We start from the raw sequence: 21,771 nt of genomic DNA, 5'->3' as shown, positions 1-21,771 counted from the left end.
AGTCAATAATTTACCTTATTGTATTCATTCTGAGCAAAGAACAACAGAGAGTTTTTGTTTTATACAGTCACAATACCAGCACATCTTAGTGGGAATTGTTAAAAAAAATGGCTGTAGAGAAAATTATAGGAAATATTTACAACAATGAATTATATTCAATGCAAATAGGACAAATAACACCTTGTTCCAGTGGTTATTTAAAAGTCAGAATTGTCCATTCCATATTTTTATGTTGAGTAATAACTTCACCAGTAGAAGGTTTTGGTTAGGAAACTGGCAGCAGTATTGAGCCAGCTCCCACTCGAGTCTTCTTTGGCGGTGGTGCGAGAAACTGCACGGCTCAGGTCCTTCTCAGGGCTGTCCTCGTCCTCCGGGAGGTAGTCTGGCAGAGCAGTGTTTTGTTTCACCTCTGCTCCACTCACTTTGAGGGGGACCAAAACCTGCATAACCCACACGGGTCAATGTATTCAATAAGTATATTCAGCCTGTCAGAGTTAAAAGACGTGTCTAAAACCCACCTCCTTCCCTTCTTCATTCTTCACCACCTGCTGAGCCGACAGTATCTTTGTAGCAGCAATTGCTGCTGCCAGACTCTTTGACAAGAACAGTTAAAATTGTCATTAACCATAGTCAATATCAGCTTATCTGTTTCCAATCTTACCTCAGTGGGAAGATCAGTGCGAATGCGAACAGTGCATCTCTTTGAAGCCATCTGGAAAGTGAAGCTGATGACTCCTTTGACCTTTAGAAGAGCCTCTTCACAAAGACTGCGCTGTTCCTTATAATAATAACAGTTTTAGTTAGAAAATGTGATATTTTGATACCGTGTGGGGGGTGGTGGTGGATGTGTGTATGTATGTATGTACACTTACAGAACTGTCCAGGCCCTGGATATGTAGGGTCACAGACTTTGCCTTTTTATTTGAAGAATTGATAAAAAACTGAGGTTTCTTTCCTCTTGGCCTTTCAGGTGTGGCTGGCCTGACAGGTGTAATGAGAATCTCATAGACTTCTTTAGCCAGGGATGTGATGTCCACAGACAAGCCCTTCCTAAAATTAAGATACAGAACAGTCGTTATTACAAAACAAGTAAAGGGGCATTAGCAGTTGTACATTTCGGTCTTTGAATAAATGAAACTAACCTTCCCATGAGATTTTCTAAGCTGACCATCATGCCCAGTTCATTCTTCATAGTGGGAATGTTGGGAGACATTTCGGCCAAGTATCGCAGAGTCTTAAATAAATAAAGGCGAAAGTGTAAACATATTGTTTAAGGGATCGCTGTTGGTTGCGGTCCATCTGCACGACCCACCTGCAGAGTCGCAAGCAGCACCTCGGGACTCTGATGGTCCAAGAATAGCACCAGCCCCGGGAGACAACCCTGATCCCGGACAATCACCTCGCGGTTCTGCGGCTCTGAGGCGAGGTCACGGAGCTGGGTGACCACTGACAGAGCATCCATCATCTTTGCGGAGAGTTGCTGAACCTGAATGATTTAATGTCAATAATTTGAAGATTTGAGTGACTAACTGTTTAATAAGCTCATATGTACTTTACAAACCATGCACCATAACAATACTATTCTATTCTATGATTTTATACAGTGATTGATTACAAAAAAAAAAAAAAAAAAAAAAGCGCTAGCAAACGACTATTGAGCTAACTAGCCTAATTTAGCACCAGCTCACGTTGTATCCATTTTTACAAACAATCATTACTGTCGTCCATAGTTTTGTCTTTAAATGTATTTGCGCGACTCCGTAGATTAAACTCAAATGCTAAGATAGTTAAGTGTCTGAAAGTAGAATAATGCGTTACTAAATATCCTTACCTACTGGCCAGTTCGCACAAAAATACAAATTTGGTGCAAGTCTTTTTTTAACAAATGCAATTGGTCGAGCAGCCGTTGTGACACCTTCCAATATCAGGCGCTGCTATTGGCTGATTCGATCACTTCTGTATTTTGTAGCCAATTACAGAATAGCTAGATGGTGCAGCTTTATTTGACTTCACAAACTTGCATGCGTACAAACTCGAGGAAGTGGGGTTAATTTAGAAATAATACTATGGTTAGCTAATTGAGTAAGAATATAGCTAACTACCAGCCATATATCTGGCTAACAAAGAAAAGTCGGGGTAAGTTTGGACATGTCTAATCGTTCTCTGTTGTTTCCTGGCGACACGCATCCAGCGTTACTTTTGATGAGACGTGCAGCTTACACTGCGGCACATTAGTGCAGCTAAACTACCGAAGGCACACGAATGAGTAGATGTTTACATACCAGACTTTACGCTAAGTTTATGTTCTGTAAGACTTAACGACATATTTATCTGAACGTGAATTAAAGGCTTGGCAAACGCATACCATTGACTTTAAAGTGTCACATCAGACGGACATAGATTCCTACTACTTCATCTAATGTTACTAAAACGCATGTTTAGCCCATAGACTGTATGGTTTAGCCATGTTTTCTCAAACTATCAGCCATGAAATCAAATATAAACGGTGATTATATATTTAGAAACGCCTAAACTGCAGTGCTTTCTTTCAGTTTAGATTTCTTCCAGTGCTGGCGCACCAACCAAGTCAGCAGAAACATTGTAGTCTCGCGCTGATTGCTTAAAAAGACCTTCCAATGTCTTTGCTGGAGGATATTTTGTATGTACTGCGCATGGTCCTGGAGTATTTTGGAGCTCCTCCAGAAATGGTGAGTCTAAAGAATATTCTATCTACAGTAACAGATGTCACACGCCCGCTGTCCGTAATGTCCTGAATTCTATCTATTTTACATCTGAATTTTTTTTGTGTCTTGATGTAGCTGGTTCCTGTGTGGGACTGTGAGCTGTGTGGTCAGTATCGCAGCATTGTGAGGATGATTGGGACAAATCTTCCTCTGGAGCCACCTCCAAGGGTTCACTTTCAGGTATTTGCTGCGGTCGAAAAATGTCATGTTAATTTTAGGGATATTTAATATAGCTATCTTTTCAGATTCCACTCATCTCCCATAAACCACAGGCTTATGTGGACATCTCTGTGGATACTCCCACCATACCCTCATTTGCTGACATTTTGTGGGTTTGTGAAGATGAGGGGAGCAGCTCTACAAGGACCAGGTGTGTGCTTTTCTCTATACCTACTAATAAAAATAAATAAATACATGCAGTATATGGCACAATTCTCATGATGTTTTATCTGGACTTTGTTGCAGGAACCATTTGCCATTTAACAAGCACAATATTGTAAATAGTAATGTTTCTAGAGTCCAGAAACCGAAGCTACATCAAAATCAAAGAGGTTTAAATTCTAGGAAACCAGCTCCTGACCCAGATGCCTTAAAAAAGATTTCTGCTCTGGAGAGTGAGCTTCTCAAACTTCGAGCTCAAATCGCGCTGATAGTTACTGTGCCTCCTACTCCAGGTACATGAATGTATAACAATATTTTAGCAAAGTTTAACAGTATCAAAAGGTCCTAATAATTATGTTGTTGTAATTATTTTATCTTCATGGACCATGATCATTTTTTCTATTTCAATCTAGCCAACATGAACAAATTACTGTTCTATATTTCTTTGTGTAAGATCTCTTATAAAATACGCCACTGATCGCATTACATTTCAGAGCATTATTGGATGAAGCCATAGCATTTTTAAGATGATAAGATTATAATAATTCTCTACTATACTATTCAGTTGCTATTACACAAAATTTTTCAGTATTCTATTAAATTAATTAATTATATATTTAAAACATGAAACACGATGTATGTATTCCTGCTAGATGTTGAACCTACTCCTATGATGTCTCCTCCGGCCTTGACGTCCACACCTCTTCGTCCTCCTGCTCCACTGCCTCCGCCCCCTCCTCCTCCACCCCCCTGTCCCAGCACCAATGCTCCACTCCAGTCTGTGTCAGAGCTCATCAAAGCTCGCAAACAAAACCATGACAACAATCCACAAAAGGACAGTACAGGGTCAGAGGGGAGAGGACTGCCCTCTATGCTGGATGTTCTCAAAGACTTGAATCAAGTTAAACTACGCTCAGTGCAGAGGTAAAATTGAGGATTTTTTTTTTTTTTACATTTTTCTACCGACCAAAAAACAATATAATAGCATCTTGTGGATACAAAATGCAGCAGTAGTCAGTATACTATTACAGATTGTGATGTTCATTAGTAAGTTAAGTTACCTTTCTGAAACACCGATGCACTTCCTCTGATAGATCACCAGGGGGCACTCCAGTCAGAAAGAGACGCAGTAGAGGGGGAGCAGCTTTGCACAGTGACCCTGCAGCTCTCATAGCTGAGGCGTTAAAAAAGAAATTTGCCCAACATCACCATAATAATTCCTCGGACAAAGAAAATTCACGGGAGCTGTCGCCTTTCAGCAGTCCGGAGACACCCAAGGTTTGCACACATTTTCCCTTTGTTTATAAATTAACAATGGAAACATTTTATTTATCTGATTACAAAATATTACTAATTCTTCCTACAGTTTATTCACCGACGGAGTCAAGGCCGACGTTACATGTAATTTATTAAAAAACATGCACATTCATCCTTTTAAAGCTCAAAACTTGCAGGGTACTTAACAATTACTGCTTCTGATAGTCGTCACGTTGGCTTCCACCAGCTACCGACTTCTTTATTTCTGTGTCCACTCATAACTTCTGTAAATGTTTCACATGTCTAATTTAATTGTTTGTGTCTTATTATATGTTTGTCTCAATATATATGTCAGAAGCTATACATATTTTGTATGTGATTAGGTTTTGCTTTTTATATAAATTACACCTTTTACTGTGTAATCCTTAAAAAGAAGAAAATGCAATGTACAATTCAAAAGATGTAGCTTGTATCTTCCTTAACATTTCTGATCACAAGAGAGAAAGGGCATTTGTTTTCTCTATGCAACTGCTGTATTCATTTTGACTTGATTAAACAGCACAGATGTTTACAACATACCAGCATAAAGTCACAAATCATTTCTTGAAGTGTAATCTGTCAAATGTAGTAATGTTTGCTTCTACTCATGATTTGAAATATGATCATCAGGCAAAAATGCTGCCTTTGAAACACTGCATATTCTAAGTAATACATGGCTGTTACTATCTTTGTACCTTTTCTGCAGTGAGCGCATATATATATATAAGTAAACTGTTAACCACCCTGCTAGTCTTTAAACCAAAGGAAAATGTTAAATTTTATGCAATTAAAATTTTGCAGGGTATGCCCCAGTTATAATATGCATGTAGTAGCTTGTAGACTACACGTGTGTAACACTGACCTACATTTTCAAAAACATAAGTTGAAGTCTCCAGAAATGTTTTTAATGTAGTATTCTGTTCAGTTAAATAGAAAACCCAAGATATCAACGCTTAAAGCACAATTGCTCTACTCATCTTCCCAAAATTACAACAAACATCCTCTTATAACCATAAAGAAGAAACATTAAGAGCGTTTCACTGTGATTGGCCAAGACCTGAAAAGCCCCGCGCAGTGATTGGTCGGCTCTCCTCTAGTTCCCTCCCAGCGGTGCTACAACCAGCCCCTCCCCTCTCCTCACTCTGCGGCTCACAACAGCTACACACGGCACCTTGCGTGGGGACAGCCTGCTCCAAGTTCATGTCGCCTTTTGCACTGCTACTATCAGCGATTACAATAAAGACGAGCGCACTGACGAAACGAAGGGCATCAAATAGGGTTAAGTAGACCGACACGATAGCTTCACCTTTTTGCCCTGCTGCAGCGGACACTCTGTGAGAATCTGCTTTGGATACATTCATTTGTTTATATGGGCAGCCACGATGGTTAAATGTCCTGTTTAATTGTCGAGGTAGGTACACATAGCAATTACTCAACATACTAATTTAATTTAGTAGACTTCATAGTTTTGGTTAGGCCTGGTCTAACCTTTAAAAAACAAAAGTGAAGCCTTATTCAATGTCTTTAACATACTTTACCACAGTTGTACGATGGATACGCTATAGGATGTTGTATAGTTGTTCAGTCATAGTGTTATTCATATCGCCCCGACGCATCAGTTGTAAGGCGATATGACCACGTTTGTCCATAATATTGGTGCAGTGAAATGCTAGGGGTTGTCATTGCAGTGTATTGACAGCTGTACGGCAGTGACCTGCATCACTGGGCTGCACTTTGTGGTGATATGTGGGGCTGGGGCATGACTGATATGACGGAAAGTATAATTAAGCCTGCTCTAATAACATTTTCACCAATTAAAACACGATTACATTGGTTTAGCTACATTAGCTTCTTGTTTAGTTTTGTTATACATACTAATCATAGTAAAACTGCCCATGTGATTGGTCAGTGATAACTGAAATTTACCATGAAAACACGTGTTACTTGTGCATTAATAATTCAATAGTTGTATGTTTTACTGTGTCTAATCAATTTACTTAGTCTACAACATGAAGCAAATAAAGTAGGTCTATTAAACTTGTTATATATAAGACTACTAGCCTGCTGTTATTTCAATGAAAAAACAACAACAACAAAAAAACATTTCTTTCTGTTCATGACACTGAAATGAGACTTGATATACACAGTAGCCTACCTCCAGATTGGGCCTAGCAGAGGCATGCTGCTGCTGCTGGGTTTGTTTCCATCCACCCGCTTCCTTCCCCTCTCTAAACAAAGCACAACATTCAATGCTTGAAAGTTTGTGGTTACCTTCCTCCCGGGGTAAAACTGCAGATTAATTAAATGTTATTTTAGATCACATAAAGATGAGCTTCTGTTCATTCAGCACCATGCACCCACTCACCTCTCTCTCTGTAGCCCACTGTTACACTGATGCTGGGTCATTATAGCCATTACAGGTCATTATAAATAGTTGACCTCAATAACGGACTGTTTAGAGATGTGTCAGTCTGAATCAGTGTATCTCCAGTGTTGGATATTTTCATGAAAATGTATTTTTCAAGTAGTTCAGTCCACTGGTATTTTGGTGAGTATTCACTTACTATAATGTTATTATTTTTATGTGGGATCCTCTGTTACATTGCACTGTCTAGAGTGGAATATAAATCTTAAGTATCACCAAAGAGACTATCTTGACCTCAAATAAAAACACTTGAGATTATAATATAAAAGGCATTGAAGATGAGTAATGCTTTTCAAAGACCACTTTAAGTTTGTGTTGCCATAAAAGTGCAGATAGTAGGTAAAGTTGGAACAAGATCACCTTTGAGAGGGCGGACCTCTGAAGGGCCAGAAGGGACAAACCATGTGGGACTCTGTGATTAATATGCAAATCTTAGCTACTTTAGGCCAATGCACTGCCAGTGACCCACTTTAGTACTGAGGAGACCTGTCACTTGTCGATTAGCAGATACTGTTCATTTTAAAAGTCAAAATTCAAAAGTAATTTCCATACAGAATAGCTGAACAAAGTATGGCAACATCTTTTGAAATAAAATTGTAGATTTGCTTCAAGTTGTATTTGTTAGTATGGGATTTACATCACTTTTAGGCCGTATCTTATTTTATTAATACATTAAACTTATCTAGTATCTATGTACAAAACAGCTGATAAGAATAAAACATTGTACAATAGTTCTATTTTTTGTGCATATTACAATTTTTTTAGCAATTTTGTAGAGTGTTAAAATATCTATAAAAAGCAGTGCAATGTCACTTCATTGTCAAAAGGATGAGTGCATGTGAAGCTGTCCACAGGGTCACTGTGACTTTTAGCACGGTGTCTCTTTCCCTGCACACACCATTGATGCTCTTTTGATACAGCTGTGTATTTTTGGAGGTGGTTATATTCATCTAAGCTTCTGGTTTTGTCACAGGGTTGTGGAGCAGTCACGCTGAAACGGACGGAGCAGAATGCCATACAAGTTCGCATGCTGGGTAAGAATGCCTTCTGGCCCTAATAGTTCAATGTGAAAAACCTCTAGAGTTTGTTAAGTGTTCTGGGTTCACACACATTTGTTTCTTTGTAGCCTTAAATAATTTGTTGTTTTATGGAGTTTGGCAACCTTTCCAAGTTGTATCTTTTGTGCCTGTGGTATGCAGTTTCAAACAGCTTCATTCAGTGACCTTCAAGACAAGGCAGAACTCACACACTAAAAGATAAAAAGTGTGGTAAGTTCCTTGAAGTGTGAATAAAATCCTGTACACTGAAGCGCTATACAAAAACTTAGTTAGGCTGGATCTGGTCATAAAATGGCCTGGGTGACCTATATTCCCAGAACCAAACATGACCATTTCGGTCCTTGTGCATATGTCCTCCCATACTGTTGGAGGGCGGTGCTTTCATTTGGCCTCTGGCTCACGTCCAAGTCCCTGGATCCACACTCCCACTCAACTTGTCATTTATCTACCATCATTCTGTGCTCCATTTATGAACGTGGAAGCTTCAGTGTTACTTTGCAGTAGTCTGCGTTTTCTATTCAAATTGCTACTTACTGCAACAGTTACTGTTAGAAATACAAATCTCGTAAAATATGATCATAGTATTATAGGTTATTACGATAGTATTATTTTTTATTATTATTATTATATTTATTTTAGTGTCTTGTCTGTCTACTAAGTTATGAAACGTCTGTACTTTAAAAATAATCAGTAGGATCACTATTGGTATAATTGTTGTAACATTGTTCAGCAGTCATCAGGTAATCTATCTTTTTTGTATATCTTATTCAACAATATCACTAAGTATCAGTTAGCCTGTCAGTTAGCAGGTACACTGTGACATGTAGCCTTTTTGTGAATGGCCCTCTCACTGGCGCCACCACACTTTCTCACACACAAACTATCTTTTATCTCACACTCTTTGTCTCATGATTCCTGGCCGCAGCCTTGTGTGTACGATACGTGACGTTCAAGGCTAAATGCGTGCGTCTGTACTTCTGTCGCCATGTGACTATTCTCAAGGGAACATTTCAGTCGGGAGCAAGGAGCAGTTCCTAAACAACATTCCTCTTTTTTGTATTCCACGTTTAAGAAATGCATTTGTGTAGAGTTAATTAGTCTCCTGGTTTTGAGCCTCTGGGCGCTTGTGACTTTTGAGGACACTCAGAAGCCTCATGGTCGTCCCAAATGAGTGCTTCGCTTCTTCATCTTACTAGTGCGTTTTTATTTTTAAACAGACTGACTCACGCGGCTTTCTATCTCATCCTCATTGTGCAACACATTCTAGGAAAAACTGCCAAAACCATAGAGTCTTCATATGATAGCTTTTAACTTGAATACCCCCATATTCAACATGAAAACAAACCCAACTTTTTTCAAACTATAAATAGCATATAAACTGTAGTAAGGTTGTAATATCAAAAATCTTATACTATCGATACTAAAACTGGTATAAAAATTAGATAAAATTTTGAGAGTAGTATACGCCCATTGACCACTCTGGAACATACCTGGACTTCTGAGGGATTACACAGACTGTATGTTAATATAAAAAATGTAGTATTATTTAATGTTGAAAATCACATCTCTAAACAAAGGTTGTTTTTAATTATCATTGTGGTAACAGAATCGGTATTGAGTAATGAGTCCATTCTTTAGCAAAACTGAAATTTTAGTATTGTGACAACAATACCCCATAGACAAGAATTTGGGCAATGTTTTATTGTCAGTACTTTAGAATAGTGATATTATCACAGTGATGCCAAATACATTATTCAGACTGTTAATATAAATATAGCCTAATAATGCATCGTCTGGTTGATTCTTCAGTTTAGTAATGTAATAATAATAGTTTATCAAACTTTTGAATCCACTTTTATTGATGTTTTAACCATAACCTTAACCCTATAAAAGAAATAACTCAAGAAAGACACATCACACCATCTCTAATGTTAGCTGCCAAAATTGGTTGAAAACTTATCTTTTTTTCCAGATTTTGTCCTAAAAATATACACTTACTGTATATATGTTTTCCTGATACTGTAATTTCTTTTTCATGGGTTTTTTTTTTTTTGTTTTTTTTTTTTTTCAGCAAATGTATGTAGTTTTTATGCTAGTTTTAATGTCAATAGTATTTGGATGTCCATTTTTGACAACGCCAGACTGAAACAAATGGGCTGGATGTATTTCATAATTCTGCAGCAGATACAGAGATGTTAGATAACATTCATTTAAAGAAGTCTTCTATTTGTGTTGATGGCGTTGTGTAAGGTGCTACTATTGTCCTGAGGTTAGTCCATAGTGGATACATCTGCAAAACTCTTAAGCTGTTTTTTCGCGCAAATCCCATTGGCCCATCACCGTCGAGAGAGCGTGATATAGAAGAGAAAAAAGAGAGAGAGGGGGCCAGTGAGCGGACGAGTGAGCAGAGGGAGAGGAGGGGCTCTGAGCTCCATAACAACACTCTGTGAGTGAGAGCCAGAAGATGAGGAGAGGGAGAATGCGGCAGAAACCTCAAGAACACTAGCACAGATCAGTTCGGGATCCTCTGTATGGGACAAATACTTTCTTTGTTGACTTCGTGTATATTTCTTGAGCAGCTGATCATTTGTTTTCCCCTCCTCCATTTTTGTCTTCTTTCTCAAGCCTTTTTTCATTTGTTACTTATGACAACCTGACAGCACTGGTCCCGCATCCCTACATATTTTAGTTTATTTGTTTTGTTGTAGTCACCCCACTCCCCAGCCCCATGCCGGTCCTGGAGGGTCTGTGGGGTGCGGACATCAGACTTCAGGATTCTGGACTGGGTGGTGTTGTTGACGTCTGCCCTGAGGATGCCCCCAGCTCCCCGATGTGGGACACTCTCAGGACACCCCCAGTCACTTGCGGAGGTGGACTGTCTCTGGCCTTGGAGCTGCCAGCCCTCATTCGGCAACTCAGGGCGGCATGGAGGGCCAGGAGAGGGGGTGCACAGAGCCCCCCGAAAAGCAGGAGCGAGGACTGGGTAGAGCCAGAGGAAGGGGTAGCAGAGGAGGTGGAACAGGTACCAGAGGAAGACCAGCTGAAACAAGAAGGTAACACAATCTATGGTGTCAGGGTATGAAGTGGAAAGTACTGCAAGTTCACATAAATATTTGATAAGTTATGTTATGGAAGATTTATGTTTGTTTGCAGTGCAGTGTAGACTGGGACCCTCTGTGGTCACTGCCTCTATACTGTTTACCAGAGGTGTTTATCACTTATTCATTTGTCTTCTTTGAAACATGTTTAATGCAAGGTCGGCTTAGTCATATTTAACTTGTTGAAGGACCACCGGGGGGATATACAAAAGAAATCCATAAATGATTTTTGTTGTTTTAGTAATTATTTGATATATTGTGTTATGTAATTTTGGCACGTTGTTTTAATTGCTATTGTTTGCAAGTAATGTCAGTATTTGCTTGTATATTTCTGTAGCGTAGTGTTACCATGATGATTGTTAAAAAAATGATTTTGATACTAAGGAATATGTTCATTACTGATTTTGATACCATAATGATTTTTTTTTTTCAAAAGCTCTTAATTTAAATAGTACACTAAATAATAGTACTTTTTATTTTACCATGTTGTCCATGTGGTTCTGATAAAGCTCAAAACCATTTAAAACTATTAAGGAAAGGTACGAATTAGATTTTTTAGTATTAATACTTTAAAGAATTATCTGGTTTCGATACTACTTTTAGTATCGGTTAGTATGTAATTTTTATATTGTTAACATCCTTATTTTTGAGTGGATTACAATAGCCGTGTGGACTGCTATCCAGCAACTGTTGTTAGCCTCTTTGTTACAGTCATTGAAAGAGAGTGCACACAAGGTGAATGAAAAGGGCCCAGCAATAGGCCTCATAGCTTTTTTAAAATTATGAATGAACGAACCTTAGAATTAAACACGTTAAGAAATGAAACACAGGCTTTAGTGTTGGCTTTGTCAGTGGCTGTCTAGTATGTTTCAGTTTGTTGAAGTTGTTTCAGTGGGCAGATAGGAGACAGAGCTATAAGGAACAGACAAAATAAAGGATGTGCCCAAAGTCAGTTTTCATTAAATAAAGCTGGGTAACAATCTGGTGAGGCGCAGCTGCAGTGGTGACACCAGTGTGACGCTATTGTCTGACCCTCCATCTATCTGGGCCAATGGACAGCCACTGATGCATCAAAGCGAAGTTTTATACCGTTTTTGACAACAACCACTTAAAAAATTGGTTTTAGTTTTAATATTTTCCAAAATGAGTCATATCAGTTCTTTTTAGCTTTTCTCAAGTTTGAGTCCATTAGATGTCAGGTTAATTTAGCTGACTAACACATTTACCATTGTTCAGATATTGTTGTAATATTGTCTAAATAATACTACAATTTCAGTACCAAGGTAAAGGCTGGATACTCTGTCCAGGTTATGATATGGAAATGAAAAAGTTAATATTTAGATAATAAAATGTATTTTGGAACACAAAATAATAGTGGTTACTTAATTATTACATTTTGGTCTTGTAGTTCTAATCAATACCATTTTTAAAATATCCAGGAAACATACAACTTCACACACAATAAAAATTTTTTCCAGTATTAATACTTACTCAATTTATTTATTTTTTTGACCCTTCGATTTAATGACGGTACATTGCTTCATAGATCCTCTCTGACCAAATGGCCAGACTTGAATACTGAGTTTGTATATAGAATCACTTTAAATACAAACTCAATGTTGAAGTAGTACTTTATTGTGATCTTTCAGGTTTGTGCGATGAATATCAAGTGTGAATCTTTTATTGAACATGTGATGACTCATGCTGAGGGGATTTACCTGTGTGCGCTGACTCATAAAATGCTGCTGCACCTTTGACTTTCCCTTGGCGATTTGTGATGACCTCATTCAGTAGACCAGCCTGAGTGAAAGTGTATCAGACCACTGTTTGATATGACTACCACAAGACACACAGAGATTCTTGTCACGGAGATAATGAGTCATTTTGACACTGCCTGGCCTTGGTGAGGGCCAAGCAAGTGTTTTAGAGATTAAAAGACCAATATCTGTCTCTAGAATTTGATTAGATGTTCATAATTCATGATGGATGATTCACTGATTTACAAACCAACAAATGTTGAATCTTCATATTTCTCAATTTTTAAACATGCCATAATAATCTAAAAATAGGGTTTTCATTATCATTGAGATCAATATTCAATATCAAGTTGGAATTTTTGTATCATGACATCAGGAAAGAAACCACTCATTTGTGCTGACAGCAAAGATGTTGAACTGGTTTTTGGTTCAGGTGAATAGGCACAGAGCACAAATTCTACCACAGAAATCTTGGCTGACACATTGTTTTCTGGAAATTGAAATGTTTATTTTTACACCAGGTCCCTTATACTATTTCAGACAAAAAAATAGAAAAGCAGTAGACATTTGTTTGCCGACTTTCTCATTACAACCCACAAGTCTATACAATTGCCGGCATTTGAAATCGGAACACAATTATTTAGCCATCACTATTAAGCATAAAACTATTACCAAAGTTCAGCAATTTCCTATTTACGAATCCATAAAGGCAACTAATGGTAGTGTAAAATATATTGGACTGGCCAGGTAAACCTATCTCCCTTGAAACTGTGTCTCGTACAATGTGTGCCACAAATTCCGCCAGATGCAGAGCTGCGCCCACCTTGTGAGGGGAGAGTACGCTGATGCTACGTGTTTGTTGATTCCTGCAGATCCTGTTTTGTATCCATAAAGTATTAACCTCATTCACTATAATGGCAGCATGAGTGACTATCTTGGAAGCAGAGCCATATGACAAGGCTTTTACTCCCCCTAGTTTCATCTGATTCATGTTGTTCTCCTAAATGACCCAGTTATCAGCTGCAAAGATACAATGACCTATTTACCACATTGAGAGTTGCCTCGGCGATGGAGAGGTAAACAACCATGTGAGGTGAGGGATGACGGATGGGCAGGCACATTAAGCAATTGTGGCTGAAATGATAAGAAATAAGACAGTGCCGTTGCTTTAGCCTAGCATGGGGGTTTTCTTTTCCAGGTGATGTGCGCCAACTCAAGGGATGAACATGCAAAAAGGGTCTCCCTGCACGCTTCTTGTTTAAACTAGGCCACCACAGGACTGCTCTGTTTCTGTACAGAGCAGTCTCCTAAGGGTTTTTATTGGTATTTGTTGGTTGGATTAAGAGGCTGGCTTTGCTTATGCACCACATGTTTTATGTATAGATTCCCGTGTGACAGCATACAGACACTAAAGCTCACTGCAGTCGGGTAACCTATATTTTGCATTCTGTGTGTGTAGTAGAGCAGATGTGACAGCCAAGGGAGACAGCACAGCTTCTAACAGGGCCATTAGTGGGGAGTTTATCTACTTTTAGCAAATCTTCATGGGGACCCGCAGAGGTGAGGCAAATCAGCAACATTAGCCAATGATATACGCCCCAGTTACTCTCATCATGTCTGTAAATTATTCAATTTTCAGGGTTTGGGTCGTTTCAGAGTCATTTCCCTCTGTGCACTGTGTCACTGTTGTGCTCATTTTCAAATAGCCTGACGATTTGAGCATTTTAAAATGTTATTTGGTTCTGTATGGAAATATCTTGTCTTCAGTAACCAACAATTAAATGAAAAAAAAAAAAGACTATCAAGATACGTTGTCTGTCCTTTTTGCAGAATATTTATTTCATATCGTTCTATAATTAATTTGTTATATAAATGTCATTTTAGTGTCCTTAAATCCAGTGATGCCCAAGGTGCAGTTTAAGACGAAAATTGTCCTGCAGTATAAAATTGTCTATTCTACCACTTCAACAAATTGGTGAAGTCTATTTTGCTTAATAAAAAAAGAAGGATTTAGTTTTGGAAGTGTCTGGTACAGTTTTAAACCAGCATACTAGGGTAAATGCTGAATCTAATATAATACCAAGAACACACCAAAATACATAAATTAAAAATAAAAATCAGTGCTGTAATGTGCCAACCTATATGTCACAAGTGAATGTTCTCATTGACCTTCCCCTGAGCCTGGGGATTTGTGAGCATTTTAAGTAAAACCTATATTATCCCAGATTATGCAAAATATATGCTGTGGCGACAACAGAAGTGTAAAACTAAATGCTTAAAAAAGTTGTGGGGACTTCCCCCTGTTAAAAGTATAGCCGCATTGTTAATTAGAACATAATGTGCACCTTTTACATCTATATCCAACAAGTGTTCTGACTCTCTCTCTCAGCTCAGATCAGACAATGCACAACAGATGCTGACGGTGTGGGTGATCCGACTAAGTCAAAGATTCACTATTATTTACATGCATACCAAACTCACTTTTATCCTGATTACAATTAGAGCTACAAGGGGAATAGTAGCTCTGCCCTGTCCTTGTATCACCTTTTTGGCCAAACCATTTTCCTTTTTACTCTAGAAAATGTAACACGCAATGACAGATCGAACGTGACAAGTGTGGCCAGGGCAGAATGTGACTAATAAGAACCCAAATGTTTTCTATTCTGAAGCAGGCCTGTCCTCTATCTATTATCCTTTTCTGTGTGTGTGCGTGTGCATGTGCGTGTGTGCGTGTGTGTGTGTACAGCTGATGGCAGAGTGCGCACGAGACACGCGGGTGTGCTGCTGGAGAGAAGGGGCTCCTATCCTTTGATCGACCTGCGTATCATCAACAGTAAGAGCCCATTTTAGCACCAAACAGTGTGCAGCATTTTGGCATTATTCAGTCACAGTCACTTACTCACCCATTTGGTCATTTGATTATTAAGGTTTAAGTAGTTTCCTACATCTGCATTCATTAACCTGTATCTTATAGGCATAAAGTGTAACTAGTAATAAATAATTGCTGTACCCATGTTCTTCATTTGTATGTAATCTGTATTTCAGCCAGTGCCCAGCAGGGGGAGATAGAGCTGTGTAACAGGAGGAAGGTGAAGCGCCTGCTGAGTTTCCAGAGGTACTGCCACTCGTCCCGCCTGCTCCGGGGCCTGGTGCCCCATACCCCCGGCTCCATGCACCTGCTGGATGACGACTACCTGGGACAGGCTGGGGTGAGGAAGACGCACACAAACACTTATCACAGCACACACGCACTGTTGTATGATTTTGGATGATATATACTTAACATGTGTTATGTTATAGCACATGCTGTCTAAAGTCAGCACATGGAACTTTGATATTTTCCTCTTCGATCGCCTCACTAATGGTAATTACTTGATTACTTAATGCAGTTATGAACCAACAGAAGCTTTTTCTTGGATCTAATGAATGTTTTATTTGACAGGAAACAGCCTGGTGACCCTTATGTGCCATCTCTTTAATGTTTACGACCTCGTTCACCACTTCCAGTTGGACATGGTCAAACTACACAGGTTTTTAGGTATGAGCTGATATATATATATATATATATATATATATATATATATATATATATATATATATATATATATATATATATATATATATATATATATATATATATATATATATATATATATATATATGCAAGACACACAGTTGTAGCTTTGTAGAATCTTTTTTAATAGTAGACAGTATAGGTTTCATTACTGAATGTGAACATTTTTAAGGTTTAAGTTGTGTGTTTAGATATAGCACTACTATATAGCTATACTTGTGTTTCATTTTAATTCAGATCACATATTTTCACACATACAGTGGAGAGTGTTGTCATAGAAACAAGGTGCGGATTGTCTTTAGTCTTGGTCCAATCACTAAAATAAGATGCCCAAAAATCTGAACTGTCAAGTCATGAATTTACTTATATATTTATTTATTTATTTATTTTTTTTCCAGGTATGGTGCAAGAGGACTATCACTCCCAGAATCCTTACCACAATGCTGTCCATGCTGCTGATGTCACTCAAGCCATGTACTGTTACCTGAAGGAGCCCAAGGTGATATACAACACACCCATGCACACATACATACATAAATACATAGACTTTCCCAGACCTGCATGTAAATGTAGGAACAGTAATGATACAATGGGCCTCTCCTTGACATATTGCATTAGAGAGCCCCCTCAGGGATTATTCCTCCTCATTTAAGATTGACAACACATCCATCCACTGCTGCACAATCCCCTCTGACCAGATTAAGTGGCTGTGCTTCTCGTACTCTCTTCTGTAATTGGCTTTCTGATGCAGCTATTCTGTTAAAAGCACTCAAATAAATGAATTGATCATGTCACTACGGTACAGTGCAGACTGGAGCACAAAACACATGAGGCTATACTAACCATTTTATCATCAAGGTTACAGTATTCAATGAAATTACTATTTAAATTATTTTGACTTGGCTTTTCATTACAGTTGAGCTGAGTTTTAAAAAAAGACATTTGTATTCCATTGCTATTTGGGTTTATTTTGTCTTTCGTTTTATTATTTATTTTAGGTCATGTTAATATTTGGTTAAATGTTGCTTGGTTTAAAGACTGATGTGTAAGACTTGTCTTGCTGTTGCCACCTATTGTAGTAAGCTCTAAGTTTCTGAGTTGATCTGTCATTGAGTGTCTGTATGTAAAACGTTTATTGTGATGTCAGAGGTGACTAAAGTAGGGTGTCTTGTGGGGTGTTGTAGCTAGCAGAGCAGCTGAGTCCTCTGGACATATTCCTGGGGCTAATGGCCGCAGCCGCCCACGATGTGGACCATCCTGGGGTCAACCAGCCATTTCTCATCAAGACGCACCACCACCTGGCCTCGCTCTACCAGGTACCAGAGGGACGAGGGGAGCTGCTCTCACAAACACACTACCACAGTAGTAAATAAACCAAACTCTGCCCCTGTGTTGCAGAACACATCTGTGCTGGAGAGCCACCACTGGAGGTCCACTGTGGGCATGCTGAGAGAGTCCGGCCTGCTGTCTCACCTGCCTCCGGACATGTCGTAAGACCACACTCTTTATTCACTTTATTCACTTTACAGTTTTACTATGTGGTATTGTAGTTCTTTTATTAGTATCAAATTCAAATCCAACTGATTAACCTTCATGTGAAAGTGTTTCATAATGACACATTTACCATGTCCCAGAAGCACTTCTCTGGACAGTGCCCAGTCTGAAATGGTCCCAAATATGGCATTAAACAAGCAGGAGGCAGTTCCATAGTGCTCTTTTAAACTCTACCTCTGGTGTTGTGTGTGGCAGGCAGGACATCGAGCAGCAATTGGGCTCTCTGATCCTGGCCACAGACATCAGCCGACAGAACGAGTTCCTCCTGAGCCTAAGAGAGCACCTGGACCAGCAGGACCTGGACCTGCAGCTGCCCTCTGATAGGCACTTTATACTGCAGGTACACACGCACTACAGACTTTGTGTTTGGACTTTAAATTGGTCAACCAGAGGCGACTGAGCATTTTCTGTGGGCTCTGAAACAAATTACCACTAACACAGTCTTTTGGTACTTGCATATTGTTATTAAAGACCTACTTTTTGCAATGGCCTTTAAAAACTAAGGAGCAAATAGTCTAATTACATAGATTTATATATTCAACCAGGATACCAACCAAACCGATATTTGGAAGGTCATAATGATCCAGCAAATTTTTCGGTATCTGATACCAGTATCGGATCGGTGCACTTCTTGTTATTAATAAAGTAATGCACTTCTGGAACAAATTACTCCTAACACATTCTTTTGACAATTGTATATTGTTATTAAAGACCCACTTTTTTGCACTGGCCTTTACTAACTAAAGAGCTGAGTTTCACTTTATGTATGAAATGCTTTTGTTTTTTTTATATATTTTCTTTTGCATTCTCTTGCTTATTCCTGTCTTTTGCATTGTATTTCATTGTTTTATTTCACCTGTGTGAAGCACTATAGGCAGCGCTGGTTGTTGTAAATACAAATAACACTTTCTTATAGGATATACACAGTCCTGTCAAGATAAATTTGGGGGGCCGGGACGAGAAGAACTCACATGGGTAACCCTGTAATATTAATTAATAGGCAGAGGTTCCATTTCTGTGCCCCTAAGACCATTGGGCCTGGGACAACAGACCCCTTTGTCCCCCCCCTCGACTACCCTGGGTATATACATAGGATATACAAATATTTTCTTCCTGTTTATAGATTGCTCTGAAATGTGCCGATGTGTGTAACCCATGCCGTGTTTGGGAGCTGAGCCGTCAGTGGAGCGAGAGGGTCTGTGAAGAGTTTTACAGGCAGGGTGAGTACCTTTTATACTGGAGAAAATACATGTCATGTCCATAATAGAAACAAATAGGCATGACTTTGTGCGTCCTTGTCTCTTGTGAAAAGTGCTTGCTGCGGAGAAACACAGCACAGTTATGAATTATTGATATTAACTGTCCCTGGTGTGATGTTGTTCACATTCCTCATGAGGTCATGGTTTTAAAGTAAATATGACCACATGACCACATAACCCTGTTTTATTGTTTATTGTTTTACTATGTTTATCGTTTTCATTTTAGTTTCATAGCAATATGTCAATATCTTTGTATCTATCTATCTATATCTGTATACACAGTATATACTTACTAGGTTTATTTTTATCGTAGTATCTATCATTTGCTTTGTCAGGGGTTTGGTTTTACACACAGGGTTATTACAGTATTAATAGCAATGTTTTTATCTGTGAGTAAATAGTTTTCTAATTGACAGGTGATCTGGAGAGGAAGTTTGACTTGGAAATTAGCCCCTTGTGTGATCAACATACTGACTCTGTCCCAGCCATTCAAATAGGTAAGTTATATGGTGGAGGAGTGAATGAGTTTTCCATATAGAAAACATTATTTGGTTTGTAGTTTCATGCAAAATTAATAGCAACAATAATACCATTTTGCATGTTACAACTGGCACAATGAAGGGTTTCAGAATGGTAATTTAGACACATCTCCTGAGCTACATCTTTATACAGATGTGATCAATTTTCTCTTAAAATGCGGACTTTAAAATCATTTACTTTAATCTAATACATAGTCCTCATGTTCCTCTTAGGCTTTATTTCATACATTGTGGAGCCCCTGTTTGAAGAGTGGCACCGCTTCACAGAGGCCAGTCTGCTGAGCCAAACTATGATGGGTCACCTGCACAAGAACAAAGCTCGTTGGACCCGCCTTCGATTCGCACACTCCCCAACAGACACCCAGGACGAGGAGGCAGAGCTAGAAGGCGGAGGGGATGGAGACATACCCTAACCATGCTTTTTGACGTTAGGGGCTGATGTATTCCTGTTCCGATTGGAGGAGAGGAGATCTGTTCACCTCCTTGAATTTCCTCCTGAATGGTGTCTCCCCTGGGTGGCTTGTCTCAGGTCCCTTCTTGGGCCCTGAGTGGGAGTTCAAGCCCGAGTCTGCAATGAATGTCTCCCCCTGCTGGAGAGGAGCTGCGTAGCACTGCAGAATAATATAAATGAAAGATGATTGTTGGAAATCTTAGTAAATAAATGCCAAAATGACGTTGTGAACTTGTGACGTCATAATGAATAGAGGGGTCACTGAAGATTAATATATGTGGGACGATGCTGCTATTTCAATAAAGAAGCCAAAATAATGTATATGTCAGCTGGACAATGTTGGAAACTATGTTAACATGATAAGAAAGGTTCAAGAGATATGCCCTGTATCTCTGTCTTATCTACTATGCTTTTTCAATACGTATTAAGCTATTACCACTTTTTTCTTACTTTGTACAGCCTGCACTTATATGGATGCTATTTCATACGTGTTGTCTTTTTTCACTCAAGTGCGTTTTTAACCCGTACTGTAAATTTGTCTTGATGGTTTAATATATAAAATGAAGTGGGATGCAAACCAAGTCACCAATGCAAACAAGAGCCATTAAGTGTTGTGCGATATACTGTATTATTACATGTACATACAACCTCAGCAATTCACATGCCAAACTAAGCAATGTGTATGTAACACTTAGAATTAGAATACACATTTTGGGTGCATCTTTTTCTGACAGCCTCACTATACAAAACAATGTCAAGCAAAAGCCTTAACAGCACCTGGGTCAGACCTTGGGACATTTTGTACATTGGACAAGCACACACAGCCTTCACAAACACTGTACTGATATAGAGTTTGAATTAACATGTCAATTTACTCAACTAAGTTTCATTTTGACACTTGCACTGTATATTAGACAAACAAGGGCCAATTTATAACTTAAAATGTCACTAATTACTAATATATTTAATATAAATATAAACGATTTTAAAGGCACATTGTGAGTAGTTATTACTGTATATTCCAACTCCAGTATATTAAAATTAGTGTTTAATGAGTGATTAATCTATTTAATAATACCTTTACATGTTTATTCAAGGTATCCTTTAAAAGCAGAGTTCAACTTGTTTTTAACTGTAGATAAGGTTTTCACCAGAGACCAATATAATACGTCTTCCAATCCACAGAACTAGACCAAGCTTTATAATATGACATCTTATAATAAATGTAATGATATAGATCACTTGTTAAATAATGGGATTATGTCTTGTAAGTATTGTGAAATTCTGCGTTTTTATCACTGAACTGCAGTGCAATAAAATGAGACCACTGTTGAGATGAAAGTGGCCATATTTTCTATGTAATGTATGTACTCTGTAAGTTAAAATTAGCTTTGCTCAAGTCTTGGTCACTGTTTTTGATACTGCTACAGCAACATCAAATCTCATTCCATTCATTTGAAGATGACTTTTTGTTATGATGTCAATCTTTTGTCAAACCAGCGTCTTTTGAACTGTAACCTTGTTTGTCTATGCTACCTAAATGTATTTGACTCTTTGTACAGACCAAGTCCAGACAGCAGGCTGCCTTGTAATCTTATACCTCTGAGATTCCCGATACAGGGTCATTGAGCCATA

The 21,771-nt window shown here is 38.6% G+C and overlaps 3 protein-coding genes across 7 annotated transcripts; 2 read left to right on the top strand and 1 right to left on the bottom strand.

Annotated features, from left to right (window-relative positions):
- Window positions 1–6: 6 nt before the first annotated feature.
- On the bottom strand, window positions 7–1,976 carry armc1l (armadillo repeat containing 1, like). The gene is made up of 7 exons (XM_020918688.2): window positions 1,832–1,976; window positions 1,313–1,486; window positions 1,143–1,234; window positions 873–1,050; window positions 662–778; window positions 519–593; window positions 7–440 (listed from the first exon to the last, which is right to left on the bottom strand). The coding sequence occupies exons 2-7, from the start codon at window positions 1,463–1,465 to the stop codon at window positions 246–248; spliced, it is 810 nt and encodes a 269-aa protein (XP_020774347.1). The 5' UTR covers window positions 1,466–1,486; window positions 1,832–1,976; the 3' UTR covers window positions 7–245.
- Window positions 1,963–4,970, top strand: mtfr2 (mitochondrial fission regulator 2). Of its 2 annotated transcripts, none has more exons than XM_055149555.1 (8): window positions 1,963–2,136; window positions 2,558–2,708; window positions 2,820–2,924; window positions 2,990–3,114; window positions 3,210–3,418; window positions 3,779–4,049; window positions 4,220–4,403; window positions 4,492–4,970. In XM_055149555.1, exons 2-8 carry the CDS (start codon window positions 2,637–2,639, stop codon window positions 4,528–4,530), a joined length of 1,005 nt encoding a protein of 334 aa, XP_055005530.1. In that variant the 5' UTR covers window positions 1,963–2,136; window positions 2,558–2,636; the 3' UTR covers window positions 4,531–4,970. The 2 variants fall into 2 exon arrangements, with proteins under 2 accessions (XP_055005530.1, XP_020775477.1); XM_020919818.2 differs by having other exon boundaries at window positions 2,553–2,708.
- A 610-nt stretch (window positions 4,971–5,580) lies between these two features.
- On the top strand, window positions 5,581–21,477 carry LOC110153971 (cAMP-specific 3',5'-cyclic phosphodiesterase 7B). Of its 4 annotated transcripts, none has more exons than XM_055149666.1 (14): window positions 5,581–5,699; window positions 7,820–7,880; window positions 10,613–10,957; window positions 15,506–15,592; window positions 15,805–15,968; window positions 16,060–16,123; window positions 16,202–16,297; window positions 16,732–16,832; window positions 17,518–17,649; window positions 17,732–17,823; window positions 18,083–18,227; window positions 19,011–19,107; window positions 19,563–19,643; window positions 19,899–21,477. In XM_055149666.1, exons 1-14 carry the CDS (start codon window positions 5,622–5,624, stop codon window positions 20,096–20,098), a joined length of 1,743 nt encoding a protein of 580 aa, XP_055005641.1. In that variant the 5' UTR covers window positions 5,581–5,621; the 3' UTR covers window positions 20,099–21,477. The 4 variants fall into 4 exon arrangements, with proteins under 4 accessions (XP_055005641.1, XP_055005644.1, XP_055005643.1 ...); XM_055149668.1 differs by having other exon boundaries at window positions 5,583–5,832; XM_055149669.1 differs by lacking the exon at window positions 10,613–10,957 and having other exon boundaries at window positions 5,582–5,699.
- The last annotated feature ends 294 nt before the right edge of the window (window positions 21,478–21,771 follow it).

The sequence above is a fragment of the Boleophthalmus pectinirostris genome, unplaced genomic scaffold, assembly GCF_026225935.1.
Source record: "Boleophthalmus pectinirostris isolate CB_2022bp ecotype Guang Dong unplaced genomic scaffold, ASM2622593v1 HiC_scaffold_13, whole genome shotgun sequence".
In the NCBI taxonomy this organism is placed as follows: domain Eukaryota; kingdom Metazoa; phylum Chordata; class Actinopteri; order Gobiiformes; family Gobiidae; genus Boleophthalmus; species Boleophthalmus pectinirostris.
This window is presented reverse-complemented; position numbering and strand designations above follow the sequence as displayed.